The following is a 25,190-nucleotide window of genomic DNA, read 5'->3' as shown; positions in this document are numbered from 1 at the left end:
CCACAAAAGCAAACCTTTCTAAATTAAAAGAAAAAAAACAAATCTGTTTATAAAGAAAGAAATTTGGCTAACAGGACAAATTAACAAAAAATCATTAACAAACATTGTCCCACTGAAAATTAAAGTAAGGGAATCTGGTTTTGTTCTTATATAATAAAAAATAAACAGGATTTTTTTTTATGGAAGATAATTTCGTACTTTTTTTTTGTCAACATAAGATAATTTCGTACTAAAAATGAAAAGATCTAAAATCAAATCAATTGTGTTTTTTTTTTCCTATTGTTTCCTATATTTTATGTTAAAGACCGCTTTTACATTTTTCATGTCTCTTGACTAAAGAAATCTCACCACAATTTTTTTTACTGTTTCCTGAAAATATTTAAATGTACTTTCATAAGTATTTCTTATTTTATGTATTTGTAATTTTAAAATATTCAAACATTTTTTTTGCTTTTACCATATTTAGATAAATTTTCTTTTAGATTTAATTGGTTTTACAGCTTAAAAAGAGAAAAAAATATATGAAATTTGTTATCTGATTCAATATCTATTTGATCCATTCTGAAAAGTGAATATTTAAAATGTCGTAATACGAATATGGATAGTAATTCCACAGATCTAACAGAGACATGGCTAATAGTAAATTCATAATTATTGGTTATTCTGTGCTTAGTTATATAAGTTAATTAGTACAATAAGTTAGCCATTATACTTATCGGTAACATCGATGTTGCCATTATAATTAGTACAATAAGTTAGCCATTAGTACAAATGAGTATTATAAAAAATCAAGTTAGCCATTATACTTATCAAAAAAAGTTAGCCATTATAAACATCTAAGACTCTAAATGGTAACATCGAATTGAATCGAGCGGTGTGAGATAAGCGGATTAGATAATGCGGTATGGTTTAACTACGGTTTGCATAAAAAACGCATAATGCAGAACAATTACGATTCGTCTAAAATAAGCGGTTTAAAACAAAAATATGAATGTGACATATAATGAATAGTGTAACTGCATTATATATATAATATATTTATATTTTATAAACCAAAAAATCAGTGACATTATTATAATTTTAAAAATGTGTATTTTATTTTAAAAAAATTTATATGTATGAAATATGAATTTTAATATGCTATTTATAGACAATTATTTTATTTTGTAAATTATAATTGTGCTAATTGTCTCTAAACAAAATTAAATTAAGGAATCAATAATACTAATTTAATTTAACCAAATATTTTGTTTAATTTATAAAAATATTTTATATATTTTAAAAACTTTACAAATCATATTCACATATTCCTCCTCTAAAAAATTGTATTGTCAAATTTCAAAACTGTAGTTAAGTATAGGCACATTTATCCGGAACCAAACTAAACCGAACCAAAAACAAGGTTTGATTTGGGTTTGAATCCTATCAATTATACTAGTGGATCCTATATCTCTAGAATTGGAAAGCCAAAACTAAACTAAAACCAAACCGGAATCGAACTGAAAAATGAATAGATACCCGGATTTCTATAATATAGTTTATATATTTATAATTACTAACTGTATTTGGTTTTTAGATAATCAAACTTTTTTTTTAATTGTAAGTTATATTCATATAAAATGTAAAGTTGCCTTTCAACAATATACTCGCTGCTGAAAGCCTTAAGATCGTATAATTATTTATTGGAATTACACGATCAAGTAATTCAATCAGTCTTTTTTCTTGTTCGAAAGTTGATTTGAATATATTACATATATTTTATGTTTCTAAAATAAATATAGAAATGTAATATAAATTCTAGTACGTAATTTAAATGTATACAAACCTGTTTCTTTAAAAATTAAAAATATATGTTCACTTGTAAGAGATTTTATTGAATATACAATATATATTATACTTGAATATGATATGAATCTCAACCAGTGCCGGCTAATTAGGAGGACAAACGGTGCGACCGTCCGGGGTCCAAGCTCAAATGTCCCCATATATTAACAATTAAGGGGTTCAGTTTTTTTTTATAAATACATGTTATTATATAGAATTTTTTTTATAAGCTTATAAATAAAACTAAAAAGGGGCTCAAAATATTTATATATGTATATACTTTTGTTTTCATCACAAATTAAACAAAAATATTACAGCCTAAATTTTAAAAACAAAAAAGCATTTAAAACAATAAATAAACACAAATTTTAGAAGGTAAAATTTTGTTTTTTGCCCTTATGTCCCTAATGATGTAGCCGGCCCTGAACTCAACGAACTATAATTAATGTTTACATATTCAAAATTGTGTAACTGATAAGAAAGAAAAAAAGTTTTTAAAAATAATTTTCTGTGAATAGTAAAAACAAAACACACCATATTTGCTTCTTCTACATTTCAGGTGCGTCTAAAGTCGAAACATCACTTTATGTACCGCACTTGTTATTCTATTTAATTTCTTTTTTAATTTAAACGAAAATTACATGCAAAAAGCAATGTGAATGAAATCATCGTTACAGGCCCGCATAGCGGAGTAAGTGAACCACCCAAAACATTCAATACCTAAAAACGTAAGAGATTTTTCTTCATATGAAAATAACACTAAACTATACCGACTGCATGTTTCACATTCTTTCTCAAAATGTAAACTAGAAAGGTCAACCACAAGAGTTTAAACTAAAGATTATGATTTATTACTGTAAATAGATGTATGAAAAGGCATTATATTCACATCAACACAAACACATACATTACGTAACTCTAGACATCATGAATGTATTTTCTTGGTCAACTGATTTGATTTAAAAACAGGGTAAAATACATATTTGAGATACAAAGCCAGAGGAACACCTCTATATCCCTGGAAACATAGTCCAAAAGAGGAAAGCACACTCCCAAACAAAGGAGACTAGAACATAACCGAGATTAAAACGCTAGCTGAAGATCTTCAAACAAAAGCAAAACAATACTTTTTTTTTGCTTTAAAGACGAAAACAGTACTTGAGAAGGATAATAGACGGAATCACCAAGGTCAACTGTAGTATTATTCTACATATCATATAAAATAATATTGTATTTGAAAAATAGGGCGGATTAAAAAGGAAACTGACATGAAAAAGGTAATAGTAAAGTTACTTATTAGTTAAGCACACTCTCGGGTGGCCAACGAAAGTCGACGTGTACTGGATTATCCCTCGAACGCCACTATTTTAAACTCGTTGGTTAAATTGTAAAGTACATAGAGTATCGTCGGTGAGACTAGTCAGTTGACTTCGGTCACTGAATTTCTACGATTATAAAAAAAAGAGTTACTAATTAAGTACAAACAATGAAGAAAAAAAGGTCTAAGAGGCACTACAAAAAAAGAGGTGTTTAACATCATTTATTTTCTATTTTTGCATTATTTATAAATGATGTAAAAGAATTTTGAATCATTTATATAAATGACTGAAAGTGGTGATGCAAATAATTGACATCATTTTATTAAGAACTGATGTAAAAAAAAAATATTTTCATCAATTGTTATAAATGATGTTAATGTGTATCAATTGTAAAAAATGATAGTAACAACTACATCAGTTTTTCTAAAATGATGTTAATATTAACGTCAATTAAAATAATTGATTTAAATTATTTATATCATTTATTAATAATTGATTAAAATAATATTTTTAAATAGTTATATTATTTTAAAATTATAATTTAAATATCATATATTTCACCGTAAATGTTTTTCTCAACTACTAAATAAATTTTTGTCAATAGAAAAATTAAAAGTGTTTTTCATTAGAATTTTTTTTACATTTCCAGTCTAATTAACAAAGCAAAACAACATTGATAAAAGTCTAACAAAAAAAAAGCAAAAGATGAACTTAAGAATTGAAAGCTTCTTCAATCTGGATTCTTGGTCTTCTTTTTCCTGAGCCGATATCCCCTTGGGCTTGCACTCTTCATTCATATTTGGAATCAACATCATTTCTTCTTATACCTCTTAACGCTCCTGGTCCTGCAAAGAAATATCTTAAACCATAAACAAAAAATCTTTAAAACTTTAACCCTCCAAAAGTTTGAGAACTAGGAGAAGAAAGAAAAGGAAAAAAAATAATACCTCTCATAATTTTCAAATCCTTCATAGTAAGAATAAAATTATCATCTTCGAGACTCTTATAATAAATGCTTGCTTCTTGTTGAATTTTTGTTGTTAATCAAATAACTGAACCCAGAACGATACATTGTAAACTGATAAAAAAGTCTAAGAAATTGAAAGAGTGAGAGGAAGATGAAGATCTTAACAAAAAAAAAAAGAACATGTTTTTTATTGAAGTGAAACGGTTATATAAGAACATGTCCCAAATAAATTAATGAAAAAGAAAAAATCAAAACCACCAATATTTCCTACGATAGTATATATCTTTTTGTGTAGTTTATTTGTTTTTAAAAACATAATTGATTCAAGTGGCTTGTTAATTGTGATAGTGGTTCCTCTGTTTCCGGGATTGTAACTGATTAACTTATATTAGTATATATCTTAACTGTTTAATTGATGTGTAAAATACTGTAACGTTACTACATATATATTGTAACTGTTTAATTGATGTGGTGAAGAATTCATTCTTATTTTTTGTGTAATCTGTGATTAAAATAAAATAACTGTTAAATTTTGAAACATAACGAGGGAAATATCACAGAAATAAGTTGTAACCAAAACGAACAACACATTAATTTTAAGTAAATTTAAGTTAGTATCATTTTTATTAATTATGTCGAGTCATTTCCTCATTCTATTTAAGTAATAATTAACTTGTATCATTTCTTTGATTAATGCTAATAAAGATTAGCAAAATGTATCAATTATATAACTGATGCAAACTCATATTTATGTCAATTTTTTAAAAGTGATGTAAGTTAGAATAGATTTATATCATTTTTAAAAAAGTGATGTAACTCAGTAAATATTTATATCAATTTTATTGAAGTGATGTTAATAATTTACTAACAACATCAATTACTATAATTGATGTTAAACACATATTATTTGTATCATTTCTTAATAAGTAATTTAAACTAACATCATTTATTTTTGTGATACCATTTATGTGATGTAATATGATCTTTTTTTTGTAGTGAGGATAACTGATTAAATATTTTAAAATATTTGGAATGTGTCTTTTCTTTCCAAAGCACTTTTATAAAAAAAGGTATATACTAGCTGTGAAAATCAATTTTTCTACAGTTTTTAATTAGTGCTTTGGATATTTGCAGAAATAATCGCATCAATTTAAAGCTAAAATCATAGCCAATATATCTACGTCATAAATCTCAAAGCAAAAAGTCTAAAACTACAACACTTGCCAATCAATCCCTAAATAATATAATTGAACACGGAAACTGAAGCAAACAGAAAGAAAAGTCTAGCAACACAATTTTTTTAAAAAGATGTAACAACACAGTAAACAAATGTCAAAACGAAAAGTCCAACATGAGGTTCGTGAAGGCATGCATGGATTTGTATTTGTCATTTTTAACGTGCGCTCACATATAGTCAAAGTATCAAACCCTCTTAATGATTTCCGACTGAAGGTTTATTTATTTATTTTTTTTGTTATAGAAACGTTTGTACTTCCAGGACAGTCAACCGACTTAAACATACGTCCCTAAAGCTAACTTGCCTCACCTGTCATTATTTGATTATTTGTTAATAGTTCATTATTCGTATGGGATGATAATAATTTATTGCAACAGTATAAGAATGGGTTAAGCATGGGACATGTTTTTGTATATAATTAGGGATCATCCGAAAGCATATGATATGATTCCGGCTTAACATGGATTGATACACGCAGGACCGGCTTAAGCATAGGGGTAAGGGGGCGTGGACTCCGGGCGAAATTTCTTTTGCATAAAGGCCCAAAAAAAAAAAAAGTGGTTCAATTTCTTTTTAAAAAAAGTTAAAGATAAAGGCCCAAATTTTAAAATTATCCTACAAAAAAAATTAAAACTATTTTGTCAAACGGCCCATGATTTCTTTAGTCAAAAAATGTGTAAGAACCAATCTATCTTATTAAAACAGAAACATTCTATTGGACCTAACATTTATTTTGTAAGTTTTTAAATTAAATACACTTTTATACTTTATAGTTAAACCTACATTAAATCACTATTGTTACTTTCTTTATACTACTATCCATGTTTCCAAACAATATACTTATTTTTTTATACTACTATTAATGTTTCCAAACAATATATTTTTTATACTACTATCAATATTTTCAAACAATACAATAATCAATCTTAGTTATTTTATATCTATCATTTTCTCTTTAAAATTTTGTAGAAACATCATAATTTTATAAATTGCAAAATAATGAACTTTAAAATTTGGATTATAAGATTACAAATTATGAAACTATTACAATTTAAATCAAATTAGATTACATATCGGTCATCCATCAGTTCAATCATTTAGTCACGGGTTTTAGCAATTTTTTTAATATGAATAATTTAAAAACCTAAATTGAATTGTCAGATCTCCGGATTAACCGATATAATCACAATCGGGTTGAATTTAAAAACACTGATTTAAATGCAAAAATATTTTAAATACACACTCTTTAAAAATTACCAAAATATTTATTAAATTATTAGTGAAATTTTTCATCGTAAAATATTCCGCGCTTCCAAAGCGCGGATCAAGATCTAGTTTCTTTTAAAGATCCATTGAAATCTACATATCAATAGAATTATTATATGTGGGGGTTATATTATATAGTCCTCACCTTGGACAGAGTCTCTAATCTGTTCTTCACAAGATAGTACTCCTGCTTCACATAGTTTCAAATGCTGATCCAGTCTTTATGAAGACATAATATTTCCTTATTTACATAACTACATGTATCTTACGACATCAAATTAGCTTTCATCCGGATGATCTTCTGCTTTGCTTTCTTTCGAGAATGCTTGAAGCTACCACTAGACCGGTCTTTGGTTATAACTAAGTCGACTTTGACTATATGGTGATCAGAAGTACCTTTGGAAGAAACCACTGTATACGTGCCTGGAACAAATTCGTAAGGTGACTCTGGTGATGCCAGAATGTAGTCGACTCGTGTCCCGTACTTGCATGTTCCTTGTACATCTGCATCACATCAAGAGTTTTAGTTCAATAAATGGGACAATAAACTTGATAAGTTAACAGGACAAGAACTAACTTTGGCCTTTGGCAATAATGACAACAGGCTCACATTCTCCGGCGCATTCTTTTGAATCATCATATCCTTTTCCCTTGAGATATCTCATCACTTCAACTCTAGGCGTTGGCTTTCCAGTATCCTCATAATACTGTTTCGGTTATTTACAAAAAAAAAAATAACTAAGTTATGACCAAACAAAGGTCTTTATATAAGATATCTTACAAATGTTTACTACCTTTACAATGTGGTTCCATCTTGCTGTGGAATAATCAGAGCCATCAAGAGAATTCAAGCTTCCCAACAAGATGTGTGGAGATTGGTCTCCTCGAGTAATTGCATCTATTTGCTTCATCCGCCAGTTCTCATCTAGATGGTCTAGTTGAGTACAATACACGTTTACTTCTCCCGCCAATGGGACCTCTATAGTCACCTTCAACACATTCCTACATACACAAAACAATATGTTTCAGAACAGAAAACAAAAGCATTTGCATCTTCTATGTCTCTTATAATCATGAATTCTCATGAGCTCACAATTAAAAATTAAAAAAAAAAAAATATATATATATACACACACACTTAGGGTTAAAGACTTCAAAATTTGCTATCACCTGAAATCATCTGCATCGGCGATTCGTTGAACTCTCCATTTCTTGATAGGCCATTTCGACAGTATGGCATTGCCATACTCAGGCGCCCAGCTTTCTGCAAACACATACTTCATACCTAAAGCCGAAGCCAAATCCGACAACGGCTTCATAAGTTTCTCTTCCTCTGCTTTTACATCTTGCAAAGCCAAGATGTCTGCATTCAACTCTCCTAGCAACTCAGCTATGCTTCTCCTGCTATTGTATCCGTTAAAGCTTTCTTGATCCCACCAACAAGAGGGAAGACACACGGGTGATCTCATCGAGTTACTTCCTCTGTTTTCCTTCCCCTCGTTATCATCTTCCTCTAGAAAACTGTAGCTCTGTGCTAAGGATATCTCGTTGTCTGGGAGGTTAATACAAACCCTTGGTTTCTTGACTGCAGAAGAGTGTAACGGAGACTGCTTCAGAATCCCTTTTGGAGAGGGATTTCTAATGTTGTTGTCTTCTATATGATCAAGCAAAGTTGTTTCCTCCACGTTTTGGACGACGGGTGCAAGCGAGAACATTGCCACGTTAAAAGTTGCAACACGGATATGTCTTCTGGAGTTTGATCTCAGATGGATCGAAGAAACTTCTGTTTCAAGGCTCTCTGTTCTTTGAGCTCTCCACCTTGCTTTCCTTAACTTCCTGACAATAACTCTAGCCTTCACACGTTTCTTGATGACCCATCTAAGTCTTGAGAAAAGGAAACGAAGCTTCTTTCTGAACACACACAACATGTAATCTCTTAAACCTTTTTTCAGAAATTTCCTAATGAATGAAGAGATGAGATTGTAAAGTGTTTATGAAGAGAAGCGATGAGCTCAATCCAACTGCTACAGGTTTGGTGGAGAATAGATAATTCACCCGATTTTGTTGAGCGTCTCGCATCTAATATAAATGTCAAAACCTGCTACAAGAAAAGAGCAGCAAGAAACCAAAACCGTACCAGTTCATCAACCTTCTCCACAAAATTCTCTCAAGTAGGTTAAACAGAAAACTGACAGAAAACATATTATATTTTATACAACCAGAGGACTTTCATGGTACTATGGGTTTACTAGTGTATATTTTTATCGCATCATCAGTTTTTGTAATTAAATAACTATGTTTAAACAAGGCTATTAATTGACTTTGTCAAATTTTGACCAAAAAGTAAAGAAGTTGACTTCGTCAAACAAATTAGATTACTAACCCTGCCCCTGGTACCAAAACCTTTTCCTGCTTACACTAAAAAGTAAAAACTATAAATTAATAATACTGTGACATTAATATTTTATTAATTTATATAATTTATTAGTTTACATATTTTTTGAAGATTTATATATTTTAAATATGTTTTATGTAAAAAAATGATTTTACTATATATGCATTGATTAACTTTCATAGATATAAATTTTATGGTACTTTTATTCGATTATTTGATATATAAAGAATATTATTGAAATGTAAATGCATTTTACTTAAAATAAAAAAAGGAACATCAACACGAGAATGAACTTTCTATGACACGATCAGAATTTTGAAACATGAACTTAGGTTCCTGATGAAGCTGATCAGTAATCAATACTTGTATCACAAGTACAACAAAAGACATGAAATATCTTTTTTCTCTTCGAAGGCAAAATAAACACTAACTTTTCTACTCCGCATGCATGAGTCTCGATCTTTCCCTGCAATTGTTGATTTATCTCAAGAAATAAAGAGAGACTTATATAGATGTTTAATGTTCATATTAAACTGAAAGAATCAGTGTTATAATATTTAGACAAACAAGTATTCGGACAAGAGTGCGGTTGAGATTACACCGATTAAACACAAAACCGAAGCAAAATCTGCAAACTTATTTGATGAGCCTGAGAAGAAGTAGATCTTGTGGCTACTGCTCTCTCCCCTGAACCCTCTAACAATCATAGCCTGCACATAAACAGATGTTACACAGTTCCTACAAACAGAGAGTTCATATTTGAGCTTTATACAACTATTGTTCACCTGCGATATTTGCTCGGCGTGGCGGAATATATTCTTGAAGATCCGGCGTATGAAAGAAGCGAAAACTACAAAAGGAAGTCACTTGTAAGATGAGTTTCAAATTAAAAAAAAAAAGAGAGAGAGAGACTGAAGAAACTTAGAGTCTTACTATCAAGTGTCTCCAGAACAGTAAGTTGCTTCCAGTCTACTCTTCTGGATACAATTCCAAGTGCAACACTTCGGACCTTTTAATGTAACCAACAAACGTTAATGTTGTCAGGGAATGTGAAGCTTAGCCAGGAGATGTATGTATTATAGAAAGAAAAAAAAATTGAAAAAAGTATTCACCTCGTCAAAAACCAAATTAATGAACCGCAGTGAAAGCAGGAGAGTGAGGATGATTTCACCAACAGGGACACCTATATATGTCAACGGGAACAAGAACCAACGTAGAGCTAGCGCAAGTTGCTCCGGTGTAGTGGTTGCAAGGCAAATGCTAGCACTTTGGAAGATCTGTGACAAGAGCCAAAACGTTCCTCATTAGGTGATCTAGGGGGAAACCGTCAGAAGCAGCAAACCGAAGACTTACGATAAAGGTTAAGCATGCAGCTGTGCTTCCAACAGATAAGCCTTTCCTAGTGAACTGCAAAGGTCCGAGCTTGAGCAACATGTACGAATAACCGCTCAAAGACATGGGAAGATCAGGCAAGCCCGTGAGTGAAGATGGTGGAGTTCTTGATTGAAGCATCGGAGGTGCACCATCTGAACCTAGCCCCAAGGTAATGAAGAGGATACCCGAAAGTAGTGAAACTCTCGCCAATTGATCCTTTACATGAAGAAAGTTAAGAAACAAAGATAGATCACAAGAAAGCAAACTAAAGAATCAGAAAAAAAAAATGGAAGGACAAGGAACTCACCATCCAAACTTGTCTTGGGAGGACAGAGATAGACAAAAGAGCAGTACAGAGAACAAGTCCCAAACGCACAACAATATTTGCTCTTGCTGGGAGAACTACCAGAGTTAATAGCCATACCTGAACATTTGCAAATAATCAACTTTATATCCAAAACTATGAATGCGAATTACTGCATTACAAACAAGAAGTCTAATAACAAACATCTAAACTACGAATGCTTCTGAAACAAAACCAATTTGAAATTAAGAAGTAAAGATTATATCTTTTGGTATGAAAATTGACAAAAATAAAAAGCAAGAATTTTTGAATCACCAATTTGATTCTGGGATCAACAGAGTGCAAGAACGTGACAGGGGACGATATGAACTGTCCAATTGGACTTCCCGTCGCGCTCGAAATCAATCTGAATACATTCTCAGCTCCGAGTCCCGGAATCGGTAACCGGTTAACCCAATTCCCGGTTTTTCCACCATCTCCGTCGACTGTGGCTCTAACCCATAAAACCCTTTTCGCGGCCGGAAGCAGAAGCTTAGGGTTTGAGAAGTTCCGGCCGATGATTGGAGCTGCTAGATGACGAATTGGAAGTTTGGGGATTAGGGTTACGGGGTTTGGAGTTGCAAGATGGGAGAGATTCATGAGTGGTTCAATTTCGGATTGAAACCAGACATGCCCTGGAGATTCGGTCCTGGCTGGCGGGAAGTTTATGTACTTACTTGGTTGGTCGTGGAGAATGTACTATCTGTGTGAGACGTTTTACACTAAAACGGTTTACTTCGGTTTGTTTTTGTTATACCAAAATTTAGATTCCGGTTCTTGTTCGAATATGAGGTCGAAATCAAATGGTAGTGTGTGTGGGGGTGTTGTGAGATGAACGCCAAGTTTCAGCTCTTCTGCTTGTTTGCTCAGCGGTGATGGGTTTTTTAAATTCTGATTCTTGTTAGAATTTAAGCTCAAAACCAAATGGTGTTAAATAACACTCGGAGTCGGGACTGTTTTTTTTCTTACACACTTTGCATAAATCTTTTCTCAAAGGCAAACCAAATCCAGAAATCAATACATGAAAATTATAAATTTCTGTTCAAAGCCAAACCAAATCAAAAACCAATACATAACTTGATAGCTGTATATGGTCATTCTCTAGGAGCATTTTTGACAACTCCTGATATCATGGAATAAGTTGGATCTTGTGCTTTTAGAATTTTCCACGCCTTTCGACTCAAGCTGCCGGTTGTTTCTAACACTTTTCCGGTGGTTTTTCCGGCCTTTTCCCCAAAACTATATCCTCCCAAAAATGTAAAAGCATCTTACATTCAACTCAATAATGAATCCTCAAAACAGACCAATATATATACGTAATTCAATATTCTCAAATTTGAGGATCAGAAAGTCAAAATATACCTTTTACTAACAAGTTTGGTAGCAGCCATGGATGTGGCAGAATAAGTTTGTACTTCTGCTGCTTCAGCAGCACCAAGTATTTTATCTATTGATCGCATCAAACATTATATATGTTTTATTTGTTCAAATGTTGACTCCAAAAACTTGGAAAATAACAAAGATGAGTAGGGAGTGGCAATTAATGGAGCTATTATATGCAACTTACCAAAGGAATCAAGTGAAGCCAAAAGAATCTCTCCTGGGGCAGTGGATAACAACGCCTTCCCTAGCTTTGATTTAAGCACAGGAGCCATCATCAAACCGCTAATCATATCTTCACCATCTAACACTATGGCTCCTATCGTCTCGCTCGCTTCCCATAGTGCCTCCGCTCTATATACAACAGGTAACATTGAACAGAGGAACCATTATTTAGCTATCAAAATGAGACCAGAACCAATTTTTATTGTTTGCTATAATAATATATACTTTTGCCGGTTTTGGAGAAAATAAAACAACAAAATGTGGTATACCTTTCAATAATTGTGATGATGTTATTTTTCTCCGGAGTTATATTGTTATCACCTCCATTTATCTGTAATTCATTACCAATCTTTTCCTCAGTCTCGTTTGTGGTAGTTATTTCACTTCCTCCCTTCAAAACCTGTTTTGTTGGAAGATCAGATCTTCATGTTTATATATACAGGTGTAGAAATTTCAGATTGACATTGAGAAGGGACGTTTACAGGAAAACTCCATAAAAGTGCACCAACTATTTAGCTATTTCCATAAACAATACAAAAAAAAAATTCAATACGTGAATTATTCTTTTTCCTAATATAATTCGCAAACTTTAAAAATTTATCCATATAAAACCCTCCAATTATCTGACTTCTAAAGAAGATAGGCCTTTCTACTTATGATCAATTGGTTTCTGAAATAAATGTTCATGATTCTTCACAATAACAACCATTTGGATTCATATTTACATAACCAGCATGAGAAGGAAGGAGTTATGTACTTATGTATATGAGATAGAGAAACTACACCTTCTGAGAGAAAGAATTGCTGCAAGTGAATATTCCTTTGATGATATGACCTGTCCCTTCAGCGATGGCCTTGGCCACAAGGTTTTTGTATTCTCCAGCCTTCGGTGAAAACTCTTTCCAATCAATTTCATTGTTAGTTTTACTCAAAGACGACAAACAAGAATTCTCCCTCATCAACTCTTCAAGAATCTCAAGTTTTTTAAAGACGTCCTCCTCTTCGTCAGAGAAAGTGACTTTGTACCCAAGTGAATCACCGTCTTTATCCTGGAGCGTGAAGAGGTAGTCATGAGCGTTGACTTTAACCATCGGCTCGTCTTTACCCACCAGCCATTGGAGGTCAAGTCCAACTCTGACAAGCATCGCTAGAGTTAGGCTTTCGTCTGATGAAACTTTTACGAGCTTGAAGTCCCCGGAGGCGAGCTCCAAGGGTTCGGATGCATTGGCGAGATGGACTATGCAACCAGGAATCTGCAGTAAGATATCTTCTTTCATGTTTTGGGGAGATGAGTTTTTTTGAATTGATGAGGACATCTTGTCTTTGTACTTAAGTCTGGTTTGTATGCGACGTACGTACGTAGGCTCGTTTGAAGAAATTGATATATATACGAGATTTTTTTTTTTGTAAACTTATATACGAGATTCACTCTTCCAAAATATATCATTTAGATATTAGGATTGACATTTTTGTGAAAGGACAGGGTCAATAAAAAAGACGTTAAATGTATATATGTACTAGAAACTTAATATTTTTTTTTGTCACAATATGTAGAAACTTAATCTAATAAGACAACTTCAAGACAATATAAACGTAGGACCTATTCCTTTGATCAAGATAAACGTAGGAACTATTCCATTTATGTTATAGTAGCCTAGTAGCAACTATAAATCTGTCTTGAAGTCTTCTTAACGGCAAATTTTTAAATACTTTATAGTTTTTACCTAAACTGTTGATTTTTATTAATCATATCCTTTTTTCTATTGGTAAAATTTAGCGACCATATCTTGTTTTCACACTAATGTAATTTTTAACTATTATTGGTGAAATTTATTGACCATATCTTTTTTTTTGTATGCCTTTTTGTCTATTTTTCAGTGTCGATATTTAATGTTTTTTTTTGTATGCCCTTTTGTCTACTTTTCACAGTATTGATATTTAATAAGTTTTGTGCAAAGGGTGGACAGTTCTATTCAGATTTTAGAATTAAAGATTGAAATCTCATTTGAATATTTATAGATCTTGGTTTGGGTTTAGTTTTTTGCGAGTATGGTCCCTTTTTCGTATAATAGTCTCAAGAAGTTATTAATGTTTATCCAATGTGACATCAGGTCAAATTTTAACAACCAGAGAGACTTCACATGTTTACATTCTTATTGGCAATTTAGAAGAGAGCTAAAGTAACTAAAGGCAAAAGTAGAACATGAGTATGTTCTACAATTTCGACCATAAAACACACAGAACTATTTCAAAAAAATAATGACAAGTCAGTTCACATCAGGTAAGGAAAGGTCTCTCTAACAATGATCTAGATATTACACAGACTTCACAAATTCCATTTACTTGCCAATAATCTACCCCACCAGCTTGATTGCTGATGAATGAATCTATATGTAGCTTCTCAAGGGTCTAAGATTTTCAAAAGAATGTTGGATTCATTGTTGTTGTAGAAACTAGCTTGTACTCCTCATCAGATAGGCTACCACGCATCCTAAAATGGCGCCAGCCGCAACCTGTAATTCAATGTCATAAACTTAGCTCTATGACCGTAACATAAGCACAAAATACCAGAACATTTGATAGACATGGACTGTAAGAATGTCTAATAAATGTAAGGATGAATGAAATAAATTAAGTCATGCCAAACCTGGATAGGAGTGTGGCCGAGCAGTTCACGCAAGGGTTTAACTGTAGATAATGGATGCTCCGGAGGGAACTCACAAACAATTTGATTCAGCAGCTGAGATTTCAATTCATACACAATTTTTTTTCTTTTTTAGCTTTTTGGAAATACAACAAAAAGAGAAAAATCAACAAGTGTTCTTATGTGGCTATACCTCAGCTTGACGACCAGCATGAAGCCTAACCCCAGAGGCATCATACATTACCTGCAACCCAAACAATACCAAAGGTAGAGAGAGGTAAGATGGTTTGGGGTTCAATAAGATGATACTTTGTATATTCAATGAAAATGTAAACTTAAAAGTGAAGTAGAGAGAGAGAACTCACAACGCAAGCTAAGACAAGAGCGATGGCAAAAGCGGGTGCTCCAGCACCTTCTTCAAGGCCAATGGAAAGAGCCAGGGCAGTGACAGTAGCGGAGTGAGAAGAAGGCATACCACCGGAACTGAGCATACGTTTAGAGTCCCATCTCTTCTCTTTGTACCTACAAAAAATCTAACATAAAAATTGAGAATTTTACTCATTTGTCAGCACAAAAGGAGCCAACTTTCGAGTTCTAATAGAAAGAGGGTCAGCAAAAGTCGTTAAATTTACACACAGTCCAATCCAAACCGGAGCAAAAGATTGGGTTTTAGGATTTTGAAACGGACCAATGAGTGAAAACTTTGAGGAACTGAGCAAGAGCCAATGCGAGAAACGCCGAGAAGATGGGAAGATTGCGAGGGAGCAGATTCTGCGACGGTGGAGAGGATCCGTACATTGACCTATTTACGTCGCCGGCGTCCGCGGCTGTCATCACCTCGTCCATTCCTACGCCCGAGCTTCCGATCTCTCTCTCGTTTCGATCAAATCTCAAACAGAGAAAAAAAAGCTCAGATCTTTTTGGAGAAATCAATCTTTTATTATTATTCCGTAATTCCGAAGGAACAACAAAATATATTTTGAAAGCAAATAATGTACTGTATTCTATTTCAGAATAATTAATGTTCAAGATTTTTGCACAATAGTTAAAAGAATCACTAATTTTATTCGATTTACTTCTTTTTGTACTGTATGAAACAGCAATAACTACACCAAGTTAGACCAATAAAATCATATTATAGAATATAAATAATTGTTAATACTAAATAATATTTATTTTTGCACAGAAACTTAATAACATAAACAAAACAAAAAATCTTTAAAACATCACTTAAATTAAAAAGGAATGAGAATGATTTATATAACATCAAAAGGTATATAATTTTTATTACTTTGACAAGAAGATTATTTATTCACGAGTTTTTTTGTTGTTGACCAAAGTTTAACCATAAACATGCTTTGTATTGCTCTTTAATCATCTACACATTGACTTTTAAAGAGATTGATGATCTGGTAAAAAAATTTGGAAAAAATCTTCTTCCAAAAACCTATAAAAATCATCCGTTAAAAAAAATACCATTCAACAAAATCTCATCAAAAAACTTGTCAATAAGTTTCAAAAGAGGAGCCACTAGTATGTCTCTTTGAGCTACGTTTAGTGGACACTAAATCTGGCGTCTGATCAGGCCTCGCCTCCTCCACAACCATCTCATCCTTTACATTATCCGCCGCCTTAAACACTGGATGTACATACGCGTTTTGAAGAAACGTTTTCAAGTTTAAATTCGGTTCTTTCGTGCGTTCCAAGGTATCTTTAACCATAGCATCCTACCAAAAAAGAAAAAAAACACATCATCAAAAACCAAACACACAAAGAAAGGAGAAGAGACAGTAAGTAGTAACAACTGACCTGTAATGGATATCTGACAAAGACTGGTTCATAACGTCCTTTGCAGAATCTGTGGAACCCTATGGTTAACACAGGAAGTATGAAAAGCAACGGAGTCGAACGAGAAGCATGTTTCGTGCTAAGTAATCCCATTAAAAGTAGCTGAGATACGATCAAAGCAAGCACTACACGTCTATGAACATCAGGCCAGAACGCTCCAGCACTCTCATACTCTTGGTTATACACATTTATAATCTGCACGCAACCAAACAAACAAAGCTCAGTTAGAGATCTTCGTTTCTTGGAGCTTGGGATAGGGTTTTAGAAAGCAAACCTGATGACGGTAAACAACATAAGCTAAGGCAAAGAAGACGAGGATAAAAGGAAGGAGAATAGGGCTAACAGCAGCGTAAACAAGGCCAAGAATGAAGTAGAGTTGTATCTGCGGTTCACCAGTGTTGAACCCTATAGTTCCAGGATCCATTGCTTCTTCTCTATCTTTCTCTGTTTTCACAAGAAAGAAGTTCTTGAGATGATAGATCACCAACGGCTTCAACCTCAGTATCTCTCCAGCAACACCAGCCCATCCGTCAACCATAACGTAGGTTATAAAGAAAGTGGCTTTCATCGGTATCGACACACCGATGGTCTTTGGGATCTCGGTGGCAGACTGGTTCAAGAAGCTGTCAAGCTGTTGAAGTGCAGTGCCGGCGATAATGCTGCAGAGGAAAACGTTTATGAACTGGAACATGTAGTACCTGCTCGCACATCTTCTCTCTAGTGAAGATTTACTTATGAAGCCTTCGAATTTCGACATGAACATGAGTATGCTAGGGAGGACAATGAGGAAGATCTTCAATGCTATACCGGGGAGAAAGCCTTGGATAAAAGACTTAATAGCTTTCCTGTACACCAATAAAGATTTAACATCAAATAGTAAAAAGGATCAGAGAGTTTAAGGTGTGTGAGATTGTTGTTATTACATTTCAATAAGAGGTTTCAAGAACGGTACAGCCTTCTCAATGCCTTCAATGTTGGCGAGTGTCTGCACGAATGCTATAGGGATCATGAAGAAGAAAGTGAGGAAGAAGAAAGCAACGGCTATCACTAGTCTCCTGATAGTGAGGTGGACATAAGGCAGTGCAAGATTGTCCCAGTAGATGTCTCGTGGCTCTGGAGCCCACTCTGTAAGCCACTCTGTTGGGTTTCTTGACTGTTGTGTTTGAGCGCAAACAACTGCACCCCAACGCCTTTTGAAAGATACAAAAGCTGCAGGGACTAGTGACTTTGTGCTGCTTGTTACCTTCTCCTTCTCTTCACTTATCTGAAAACACATCAAAGTGGTATCATGAAAGGCAACAAAGTGATCAAACACAAATAGTTTGGTTAGGGGTAGGGGTCTTTACTTTTCTTGTTAGGCCCTCTATTTTTTCGGTGTAGCGGTCGATTGCATCAACCTCTTCACCCCAACAGCCAAGGAAACCCACCTGGCTCATGGAAGAAGAAGGATTACTACATCAAGATTCAAAGAAAGAGAAGATTTATTTTCAGTTACCTTGATCATAGGCCTTTTAGATGGATTCCTAGAGTGTTTGTTTTGATAGTAATCAAGCCAGTTCTGACATTTCTTCCTCTTCTGAACCAACTCAGACAGCTTGTTTGCGTTGTAGACAGCCTGTTTTGTTAAAGCAGAAGATGAATCAAACACCAAAAAAACAAGAAGAATCCAAAATGGAGCGTCATGAGTAAGATCAAAGTTGTAACCTGGTAAGTGAGGTAGTAGTCTGGATGATTGACTTTAAAAAAATGCTCAACAAGCTCACTGACTGATTCATCAGGATCTGGAGGAATGTTCCTCACCAAGACCTAGATTAGTCAAAAGAAAAGGGCATTTAATATTAGAAGTAAAACTGAGTGGACCAAGAGATTGAGAAGTTCTGTTAACTGTAAACTGGTCAGGTCTCCTTTGATCAGAAGCAAGAAACTGTAGCCTCATGGAACCAATAATCTTGTACTCTCGTTTTAAAACAAAGCAGGTCCAGAAGGTAATCACGTAAGCCATACACAAATGCACCCAAAACCTGTGACATATATGATCATATAATATAATCTGATAATCAATGACAATATACATCAAATCAAATCAAATGGTTCGTTTTTTATACCTGGATGATCCATTTGGTATATTTGATATAGAGAGTTTATCAATGTCACTGAAAGTAAGATTCTGTAACTTATCCAACGTCGTGTTGGTCCAGTTAACCGGCACCATTACCGTGAAAGCAAGACATGCTATTGGGAAAAAGATCTTCAACCTGCATGCATTTCAAACCCACCATTGATCAAAATCTTGAACTACTGAACAAAGTTTCAAGAAAAGAAAGTGTGTGTACCCTAGTAAGTAAATCCTCAGATAGACGACAGAGTCCAACCCTGCGTGGTCGATGAGCTCAGGCTCTGGCATTCTCAGTGCTTGTGGCATCCAGTTCAAGAATCTAATGTAAGAACGAAAATCAAGATTGACAAACTTGCTGGCCAAGCCACCTGTTTTAATAGGGCTGCTCCTTAAACCCTTGAGATACCATTTAGGGAAATAGACTCTGTCGTTAACAGGTTGGAGTCTGAGGATCGCAAAGGCGATGAAGAAAGCGAATGCAGTTAGAATGTTGATGGCTGCTGCAACTCCAATATCGCTTAGTGTAGCCATGACTTTCAAGAATGAACAATCTTCCTGAACATTAAAATATACAGAAAATAACGAAGAGGTAATAAATAACTAATAAACTAATAAATAAAAACTCCCAAATTGCAGATTTCATATTCATACAAGAGGAAGCTAGGAAACTAGTTTTTGAGCGTTTTTAATATTTTCAGTGGAAATAAAAATCCATGTTTTTGGGTTTATCTAAAAATCCATGTTAATCATTTTAGTAATTAACTTTTTCTTTTGTATCATTTGTAAGTAATTTATTATTTTTTTACTAGTACAATATAATTTGTCAGACAATATTTTAAACATGTTAATATACTTTTTCTTTACAAAAAAATAACAGTCAGAATATTCTGATGCATTTCAGTGGAAGCAAAAGTTTCACTTATTCGTAATTTTATTTGTAATTTTGCTGTATTCTCTTAACTAAAATCAATAACCAATAACTAAAATCTAAAAACTTTAAAACAAAATCAAACTCCAAAAATCAAATCCAAAACTAGTCAAACAATCTCAGTCTAAATCTAAAGATGATGAATGAAATGGGCCTAGTTAACTGAGATTAACTTCAATTACCTTCTCAAGATCTTAGCGAGAAATCCCGTCTTGTTGTTTGTATCGACGAAGTCAAACAAAGTCGAGAAGATGTAAACCGTGAAGACGAAACTGCAGATTCTGCAGAAGAAGAAGGAGGAGAAGGAGAAGGGTCTTGGATCGGAACAATAAAGAAAAATCATTTATAATTTTAAAAATGACAGATTATTTTCCCTATGTGTTTATTCTTTTTGTGGGAAATCAATCCAAGATGCAACTAATTAAGATCTGTTGATTCATACGTTTTGGGTGTTTACTAGTAAAATCAATAAATAATATTAAATTATTTGCAGCATGTGTCATCTCCGTTACTGTTTCCTTTTCAGTTTCTTTAAATAAATTTCAATAAAGGTTATAAGCCTTATAGGTCAGGGCACGTTTACATGTACATAACGGCTATATTTTATGTTTTCCCTTTTTCTGACGTCGGCTCTTGTTTAACGTTTACGATATTAATTTATTCCCCGGTTTTCAAAAAGTTTAAAGACAATTTGTCAAAAGGTTTATAAAGAAGATCACCGTTAAAAGAAAGATTTTGAGTTAATATTCTTCAGTTTAAGGGGACCTGTACTTTTAATTCGTTAATCGTTACAAACAATGAAAACGGGACAGAAACGTATGTAGATCAGATAATTACCAAATTTATATATGTTAGGACAGCAACTAGCGTCAGCATCAATAGATAAAGCTGTTACGGAAGTAATTTTACTCTCTGTAAAATTACGTCAGCGGGCGCGTCAGTCACCAAGGATTGATTAGAGACAGGAAATCGAAGTTGTCGTGCCGTTGTTATTTCTACGTCCTATCTGCCGGTTGCCGTTGGCGTTGCCGCTGTTATTTCTAACATCGTATCTGTCGGTTATTACTTGCTGTTGCGATTGACAAAAAAATCTCACAGGTCTATTGTTAAAACAAATAAAGAGTGTGATTGGTAAATTATAGAGTAACTGAGCGTAATAGAAATTGAAGTAATAAAGAAGAAAACTAGTAGAATAGTTAAGAGGGAAACTAGTAGAATAATAAAGAGAAAAAATTAAAGTCCAGTGATAATTAATTTTTTACTTCAAAAACAGTGAGGGAGAAAAGTGAACAATATACATTCAACTAAACAGTATTGAACGTAAGAAAAATAATAATTGGTTTCACCTGATTGGCAAACATTAAGTGGAACCGAGAGAAAAAAACATTTCTCGCTAAAAGATTCTCGCTAAAAAGGCTATTCAGTCATACCCAAAGTGTTGAACAAAAAAAGAGTTGAAACAAATAAAATCATATCGTTACTCTTCTAATAAAGAAAGTATTTATATTATTTGGTTGAGAAAAATAAAGAGATAAATTTTGATAATTATAATTTATTAAAATTATGACAATGATAACTACAATGGACAACTATATCATCTTACGAGGATGCACATCTATTACAGTTCAATTTGTAAAACATTAAGCCCTTTTTATGAAAATCGATGCCTCAAGTTTGTACTTCCAGCTCGCCTAACTATTATATTTGTATAATTTAAAGAGTAACGAATTATGAATAATTTTGTGTGTGTGTTTTTTTTACTAATTTGTATGTATTAGGATTACAATCGCATAATGTATGCATTAACATACTTGCATATCAATTTGTAATTATTGAGTACCATCTTCATATCTTGGCTGTTGAGAAAACCACATTAAATTGTACGTAAGACACATGCAATTGCTTATGAGAATAACACAGAAAATGATATGATTATTGTGTTCACAACATTATGCAGACTTGTTCTAAAGCGTATAACGAATATCCGTCACAATCTCAAAATTTCAGTATACTTGAAAAAAATAGAATAAAATAAATCTGATTCATTTCAGATACAATCATTGGCGTAAGATGCTGATATTGTCGACGTCGAACTTGACAAATTAATTATAGAAAAGCATATAAAAGTCAACTAGCGACGTGCATTAGCTCGTATAGGAAATATACATACATACTGAAGCATTGTTGCTTAAACAAAATCAATTGAAGTTCAAAAATAAAACAATTATGTCTGTAAACAGCAAACGGCAAACTCTACCGGCCAGACGTAAGGCTGATAAGATCATCATTTTGGATGATTCCGACGTCCCGGTTTCCGGTTGACAAAACAGAGAAGATAGAGCAACCACAATGTATCTCATAGTACTTGGATCTGCGCAGTCTCTTGCGTACAAGCTTTCCACAAAACATAACTCATCCCATTGATTTGATTTAGCTCTAAACAGGTTTTTGATTAGCTGTATCCGATCCGGGTTTTGGTTCGGTTCTTTCAAACTGTCATAATTTTGGTTTGCGAATCAATGTATCAAATATTCTCAGTTTAATCATGTGGACTCATAGCTGCTTCTAAGATTGAGTAAGGACACAAATCTTGGGACCAGCACTGCCCCGTCGTCTGCCAAATCTTCTAACCGCTTCCATGTTCTTTCCCGTTTCACTTGGAATTTTACTAAACACTCATCAAATAGAACTTGGTCCATGTCACAAAACACTTTCCTCACGTTTATGCGTGTTTCTCTCAAGAGCTGGCAAGACTATAGGCATGATCACTTTATGGTTCTGAGTTATCAGGTTCTTATATTATATGTTCGTTGTTCCATCGAAACTATGCTCTTCAGAAACCTACCAAACAAAAAATAAAACACAACTTCCTTTATACTTTTATCAACGGGAGAGACAATGCAAAAGTTATGTATCCGAACCTGAAAATGTGAACTATTGATACATCGAGCAATTACCGGAATAAAGAAACCATACAACGTTGAAACTCATCAGCTTGAGTTGCTTCCAAGACTTCTCCTAACTCCCCAAGAAACATTAACTTGAGCTATTCGTCACACGCCAGTTTTCACAAGGCCTCTGGTAACAGTATCAGCGAGCTTTGAGTCTTTCCCTACAAACTGAACTATATAATAACAAAGCTGTTGGTGATAAACAGATCTGCATTTAGCCTTGTGGAGAGGAACCAAAGCACGTATAAGGAAGAGCTAATGATTTTCTTTTAAAGGCAATGCAAAGAAAAAATATACAAACAAATCAAAAACAAGACTATACCAAAATCCAGAAACAATGTAAGGCAAAGAAAAAAACGCTTATAACAACTGAGTACAGAACAGAGCATCAAAGACAGGCCCGGCTCAAACTTTGGACAAGCCCTGTGCTAAAATGAAAAAAAATACTAAATATTTTAGGTCCATTTTAACTCATGTTTAATTAAGGCCTTTTATATAACCATCTAACGTGTATTTTAAATACATCACGTGTTCTTCTTCTTTGCAAAAAAGACGAAACCTAATTTTTGTTTCAGATTGTGTTCTTTATCCGCCGTTTCTATTACTTTTTCACAGAAATCTTAAAATTTGGACATTTTTCTTATAAGGAAAATTGATTAAAAAGATAGGACCCGGTGCAAATGCACCGTCCGCACACCCTCAGAGCCGGCACTGATCAAAGACAAAACTACAATGTTCGCCAGTCCAACCTAAGAATATACTAGTGAAGTATTAGTCTATGCATGGTCTCCAAAATTTTAGGAAAAAAATACATATATAGATCCCTTAATTTGTAAAAGAAAAATTATATAATTCCTTACTAAATTGTCTATAACCGCAAATTGGCTTTTTCTTCACTAGTGATCATCAAACACAGCTACATACAAAGACTTGTATATTTTAGATTTAACTATTTGCTAACATGCTTTTATATGTTTTAATTTTTACTAGTTCTAGTTATATATGTTTAAATGTTTTAAGAGTTTTGAAATTATGTAAAGAAAATACATGTATTTTAAACATATAAATTTAGATATTTACAGATTTGACAACTTTCATACACCATATAGTTATATGATATAGAAGAGTTTCTATAGTGGATTCTTTTGCAAATTTAGACACAAATTTGCAAAAGAATCCACTATAGAAACACTGAAAACTAGTCCCACATGTTGACTTATTGATTGAGGCCAATGATCGATCGATTATTTAGCTTTAATAATAAGAAAGATTCTCTTTTGAATAACCAGGGTTTGGTGGTATGAAGCCTAATTGGTTAGTTTTTTTATGGCTCTGTTTATCAGCACCATTTAGATCTAGTTATTTACAATAGGAACTAGATATTCATGTCACCTAGCCACGCATGCAGATATATTTGAGATGGTAGGTTTTGAATCTGAAATTATGAGATGTCAATTCAAATCCTATATTGAAAATTTAGATAAATAGTGTCTACTATATAAAATGTATCTAATTCTGATTAGTATAAGATATTTTGGAAAGGAATTCAAAACCAAATCCATGTGAACTTTGCTACTTCAATTTAAAGTAGACAATATTATACTATTCTACTAGTTTAGATATGTTCACTAAAATGTTTAGAATCAAAGTTAATAAAGAATTAGTTTTGGTTCTCAAATTTTTTGAAAATTTAATATAAAAATAGGCTTTCAAATTATGGATTTTTTAGTAAAACACTTTGAAAAATGTTTATAATTCTCAAAATTTCAAATGTGGCCCTATTGAAATGAGGTGGTTTTGTTTATCATTAATGTAAATAAATAAGAAAATAAACAGTGTAAATAATATGACTAAAATGTATATATTCATCACCTATAGTTTACGGTTTGAATATTCAAGATCAAAAATAATTTTTATATATAATATAAAGGCCTATAAATTTTGACATTCGAAATATATTTTGATAAAATTTTGTGCATGGCATATAAATAGTTTGGGGTACTCAAAACTGCTCAATTAACCAAATGGAAAGGAAAAATATCTCAATAACACGAGTTTGTAAACATTTCGATGTTTTGATCATTTATTCATTAATAGAACATTATTCTTCTATATATTTTGGATTAGCTCTCCCAACAAGAATAAACTTTTTTTAAGCCATCGGCAATGAATAACAAATCTGTAAAATTTCACGGATAATCTTCTCCAATAGTATAATTTTGTTTCTGAAATCATAAATTGCATCCACCTAAAATGTTGGTTGGAGTTTATTAGTCTCTGATTTTGCTATCAATTCAAGGGTATCCAAAATTTAATTGATGTTTGTGGTTAATTAATGTAAATACTATAAATATGTAAGACTTGAAGGAGTGA

General features: G+C 33.0%; 5 protein-coding genes across 7 annotated transcripts; all 5 read right to left on the bottom strand.

Moving 5' to 3' along the window:
• Positions 1 to 6,592: 6,592 nt before the first annotated feature.
• On the bottom strand, positions 6,593 to 8,668 carry LOC108861234 (uncharacterized). The gene is made up of 4 exons (XM_018635065.2): positions 7,784 to 8,668; positions 7,408 to 7,615; positions 7,191 to 7,320; positions 6,593 to 7,117 (listed from the first exon to the last, which is right to left on the bottom strand). The coding sequence occupies exons 1-4, from the start codon at positions 8,539 to 8,541 to the stop codon at positions 6,879 to 6,881; spliced, it is 1,335 nt and encodes a 444-aa protein (XP_018490567.1). The 5' UTR covers positions 8,542 to 8,668; the 3' UTR covers positions 6,593 to 6,878.
• An 844-nt stretch (positions 8,669 to 9,512) lies between these two features.
• LOC108857067 (protein ABCI12, chloroplastic) lies at positions 9,513 to 11,422 on the bottom strand. The gene is made up of 7 exons (XM_018630994.2): positions 11,002 to 11,422; positions 10,690 to 10,806; positions 10,362 to 10,598; positions 10,121 to 10,285; positions 9,942 to 10,017; positions 9,794 to 9,858; positions 9,513 to 9,718 (listed from the first exon to the last, which is right to left on the bottom strand). The coding sequence occupies exons 1-7, from the start codon at positions 11,323 to 11,325 to the stop codon at positions 9,566 to 9,568; spliced, it is 1,137 nt and encodes a 378-aa protein (XP_018486496.1). The 5' UTR covers positions 11,326 to 11,422; the 3' UTR covers positions 9,513 to 9,565.
• Positions 11,423 to 11,819: 397 nt separating this feature from the next.
• Positions 11,820 to 13,664, bottom strand: LOC108858857 (senescence/dehydration-associated protein At3g51250-like). Its single transcript, XM_018632718.2, has 5 exons — positions 13,111 to 13,664; positions 12,600 to 12,713; positions 12,293 to 12,459; positions 12,088 to 12,172; positions 11,820 to 11,964 (listed from the first exon to the last, which is right to left on the bottom strand). The coding sequence occupies exons 1-5, from the start codon at positions 13,644 to 13,646 to the stop codon at positions 11,820 to 11,822; spliced, it is 1,047 nt and encodes a 348-aa protein (XP_018488220.1). The 5' UTR covers positions 13,647 to 13,664.
• Positions 13,665 to 14,463: 799 nt separating this feature from the next.
• Positions 14,464 to 15,937, bottom strand: LOC108857041 (uncharacterized). The gene is made up of 5 exons (XM_018630963.2): positions 15,663 to 15,937; positions 15,340 to 15,496; positions 15,168 to 15,218; positions 14,978 to 15,070; positions 14,464 to 14,843 (listed from the first exon to the last, which is right to left on the bottom strand). The coding sequence occupies exons 1-5, from the start codon at positions 15,818 to 15,820 to the stop codon at positions 14,784 to 14,786; spliced, it is 519 nt and encodes a 172-aa protein (XP_018486465.1). The 5' UTR covers positions 15,821 to 15,937; the 3' UTR covers positions 14,464 to 14,783.
• Positions 15,938 to 16,314: 377 nt separating this feature from the next.
• LOC108857040 (CSC1-like protein At3g21620) lies at positions 16,315 to 20,296 on the bottom strand. Of its 3 annotated transcripts, none has more exons than XM_018630960.2 (11): positions 20,049 to 20,296; positions 19,156 to 19,489; positions 18,928 to 19,077; positions 18,708 to 18,843; positions 18,527 to 18,628; positions 18,318 to 18,437; positions 18,169 to 18,249; positions 17,746 to 18,086; positions 17,097 to 17,667; positions 16,784 to 17,017; positions 16,315 to 16,701 (listed from the first exon to the last, which is right to left on the bottom strand). In XM_018630960.2, the coding sequence occupies exons 2-11, from the start codon at positions 19,467 to 19,469 to the stop codon at positions 16,480 to 16,482; spliced, it is 2,271 nt and encodes a 756-aa protein (XP_018486462.1). In that variant the 5' UTR covers positions 19,470 to 19,489; positions 20,049 to 20,296; the 3' UTR covers positions 16,315 to 16,479. The 3 variants fall into 3 exon arrangements, with proteins under 3 accessions (XP_018486462.1, XP_018486464.1, XP_018486461.1); XM_018630962.2 differs by having other exon boundaries at positions 19,156 to 19,471; XM_018630959.2 differs by having other exon boundaries at positions 19,156 to 19,493; positions 20,049 to 20,295.
• Positions 20,297 to 25,190: the final 4,894 nt, after the last annotated feature.

The sequence above is a fragment of the Raphanus sativus genome, chromosome 5 (genome assembly GCF_000801105.2).
Source record: "Raphanus sativus cultivar WK10039 chromosome 5, ASM80110v3, whole genome shotgun sequence".
In the NCBI taxonomy this organism is placed as follows: domain Eukaryota; kingdom Viridiplantae; phylum Streptophyta; class Magnoliopsida; order Brassicales; family Brassicaceae; genus Raphanus; species Raphanus sativus.
This window is presented reverse-complemented; position numbering and strand designations above follow the sequence as displayed.

Coding starts and splice junctions, on each gene's coding strand:
- LOC108857067 (XM_018630994.2), bottom strand. CDS start 11,325: ATGAATCTCTCCCATCTTGCAACTCCAAACCCCGTAACCCTAATCCCC. Junction 10,286..10,361: donor CTGCATGCTTAACCTTTATC/GTAAGTCTTCGG, acceptor CTCTTGTCACAG/ATCTTCCAAAGTGCTAGCAT. Junction 9,859..9,941: donor TGTTCTGGAGACACTTGATA/GTAAGACTCTAA, acceptor TTCCTTTTGTAG/TTTTCGCTTCTTTCATACGC.
- LOC108861234 (XM_018635065.2), bottom strand. CDS start 8,541: ATGTTGTGTGTGTTCAGAAAGAAGCTTCGTTTCCTTTTCTCAAGACTT. Junction 7,321..7,407: donor GATGGAACCACATTGTAAAG/GTAGTAAACATT, acceptor TAACCGAAACAG/TATTATGAGGATACTGGAAA. Junction 7,118..7,190: donor CATTATTGCCAAAGGCCAAA/GTTAGTTCTTGT, acceptor GATGTGATGCAG/ATGTACAAGGAACATGCAAG.
- LOC108857040 (XM_018630960.2), bottom strand. CDS start 19,469: ATGGCTACACTAAGCGATATTGGAGTTGCAGCAGCCATCAACATTCTA. Junction 18,438..18,526: donor ACTACTACCTCACTTACCAG/GTTACAACTTTG, acceptor TTAACAAAACAG/GCTGTCTACAACGCAAACAA. Junction 17,668..17,745: donor TTGAAACCTCTTATTGAAAT/GTAATAACAACA, acceptor ATTGGTGTACAG/GAAAGCTATTAAGTCTTTTA.
- LOC108858857 (XM_018632718.2), bottom strand. CDS start 13,646: ATGTCCTCATCAATTCAAAAAAACTCATCTCCCCAAAACATGAAAGAA. Junction 12,714..13,110: donor TCTTTCTCTCAGAAGGTGTA/GTTTCTCTATCT, acceptor GAAGGGAGGAAG/TGAAATAACTACCACAAACG. Junction 12,173..12,292: donor GGCTTCACTTGATTCCTTTG/GTAAGTTGCATA, acceptor TGCGATCAATAG/ATAAAATACTTGGTGCTGCT.
- LOC108857041 (XM_018630963.2), bottom strand. CDS start 15,820: ATGGACGAGGTGATGACAGCCGCGGACGCCGGCGACGTAAATAGGTCA. Junction 15,219..15,339: donor CTCTTGTCTTAGCTTGCGTT/GTGAGTTCTCTC, acceptor TTTGGGTTGCAG/GTAATGTATGATGCCTCTGG. Junction 15,071..15,167: donor ATGCTGGTCGTCAAGCTGAG/GTATAGCCACAT, acceptor TTGAAATCTCAG/CTGCTGAATCAAATTGTTTG.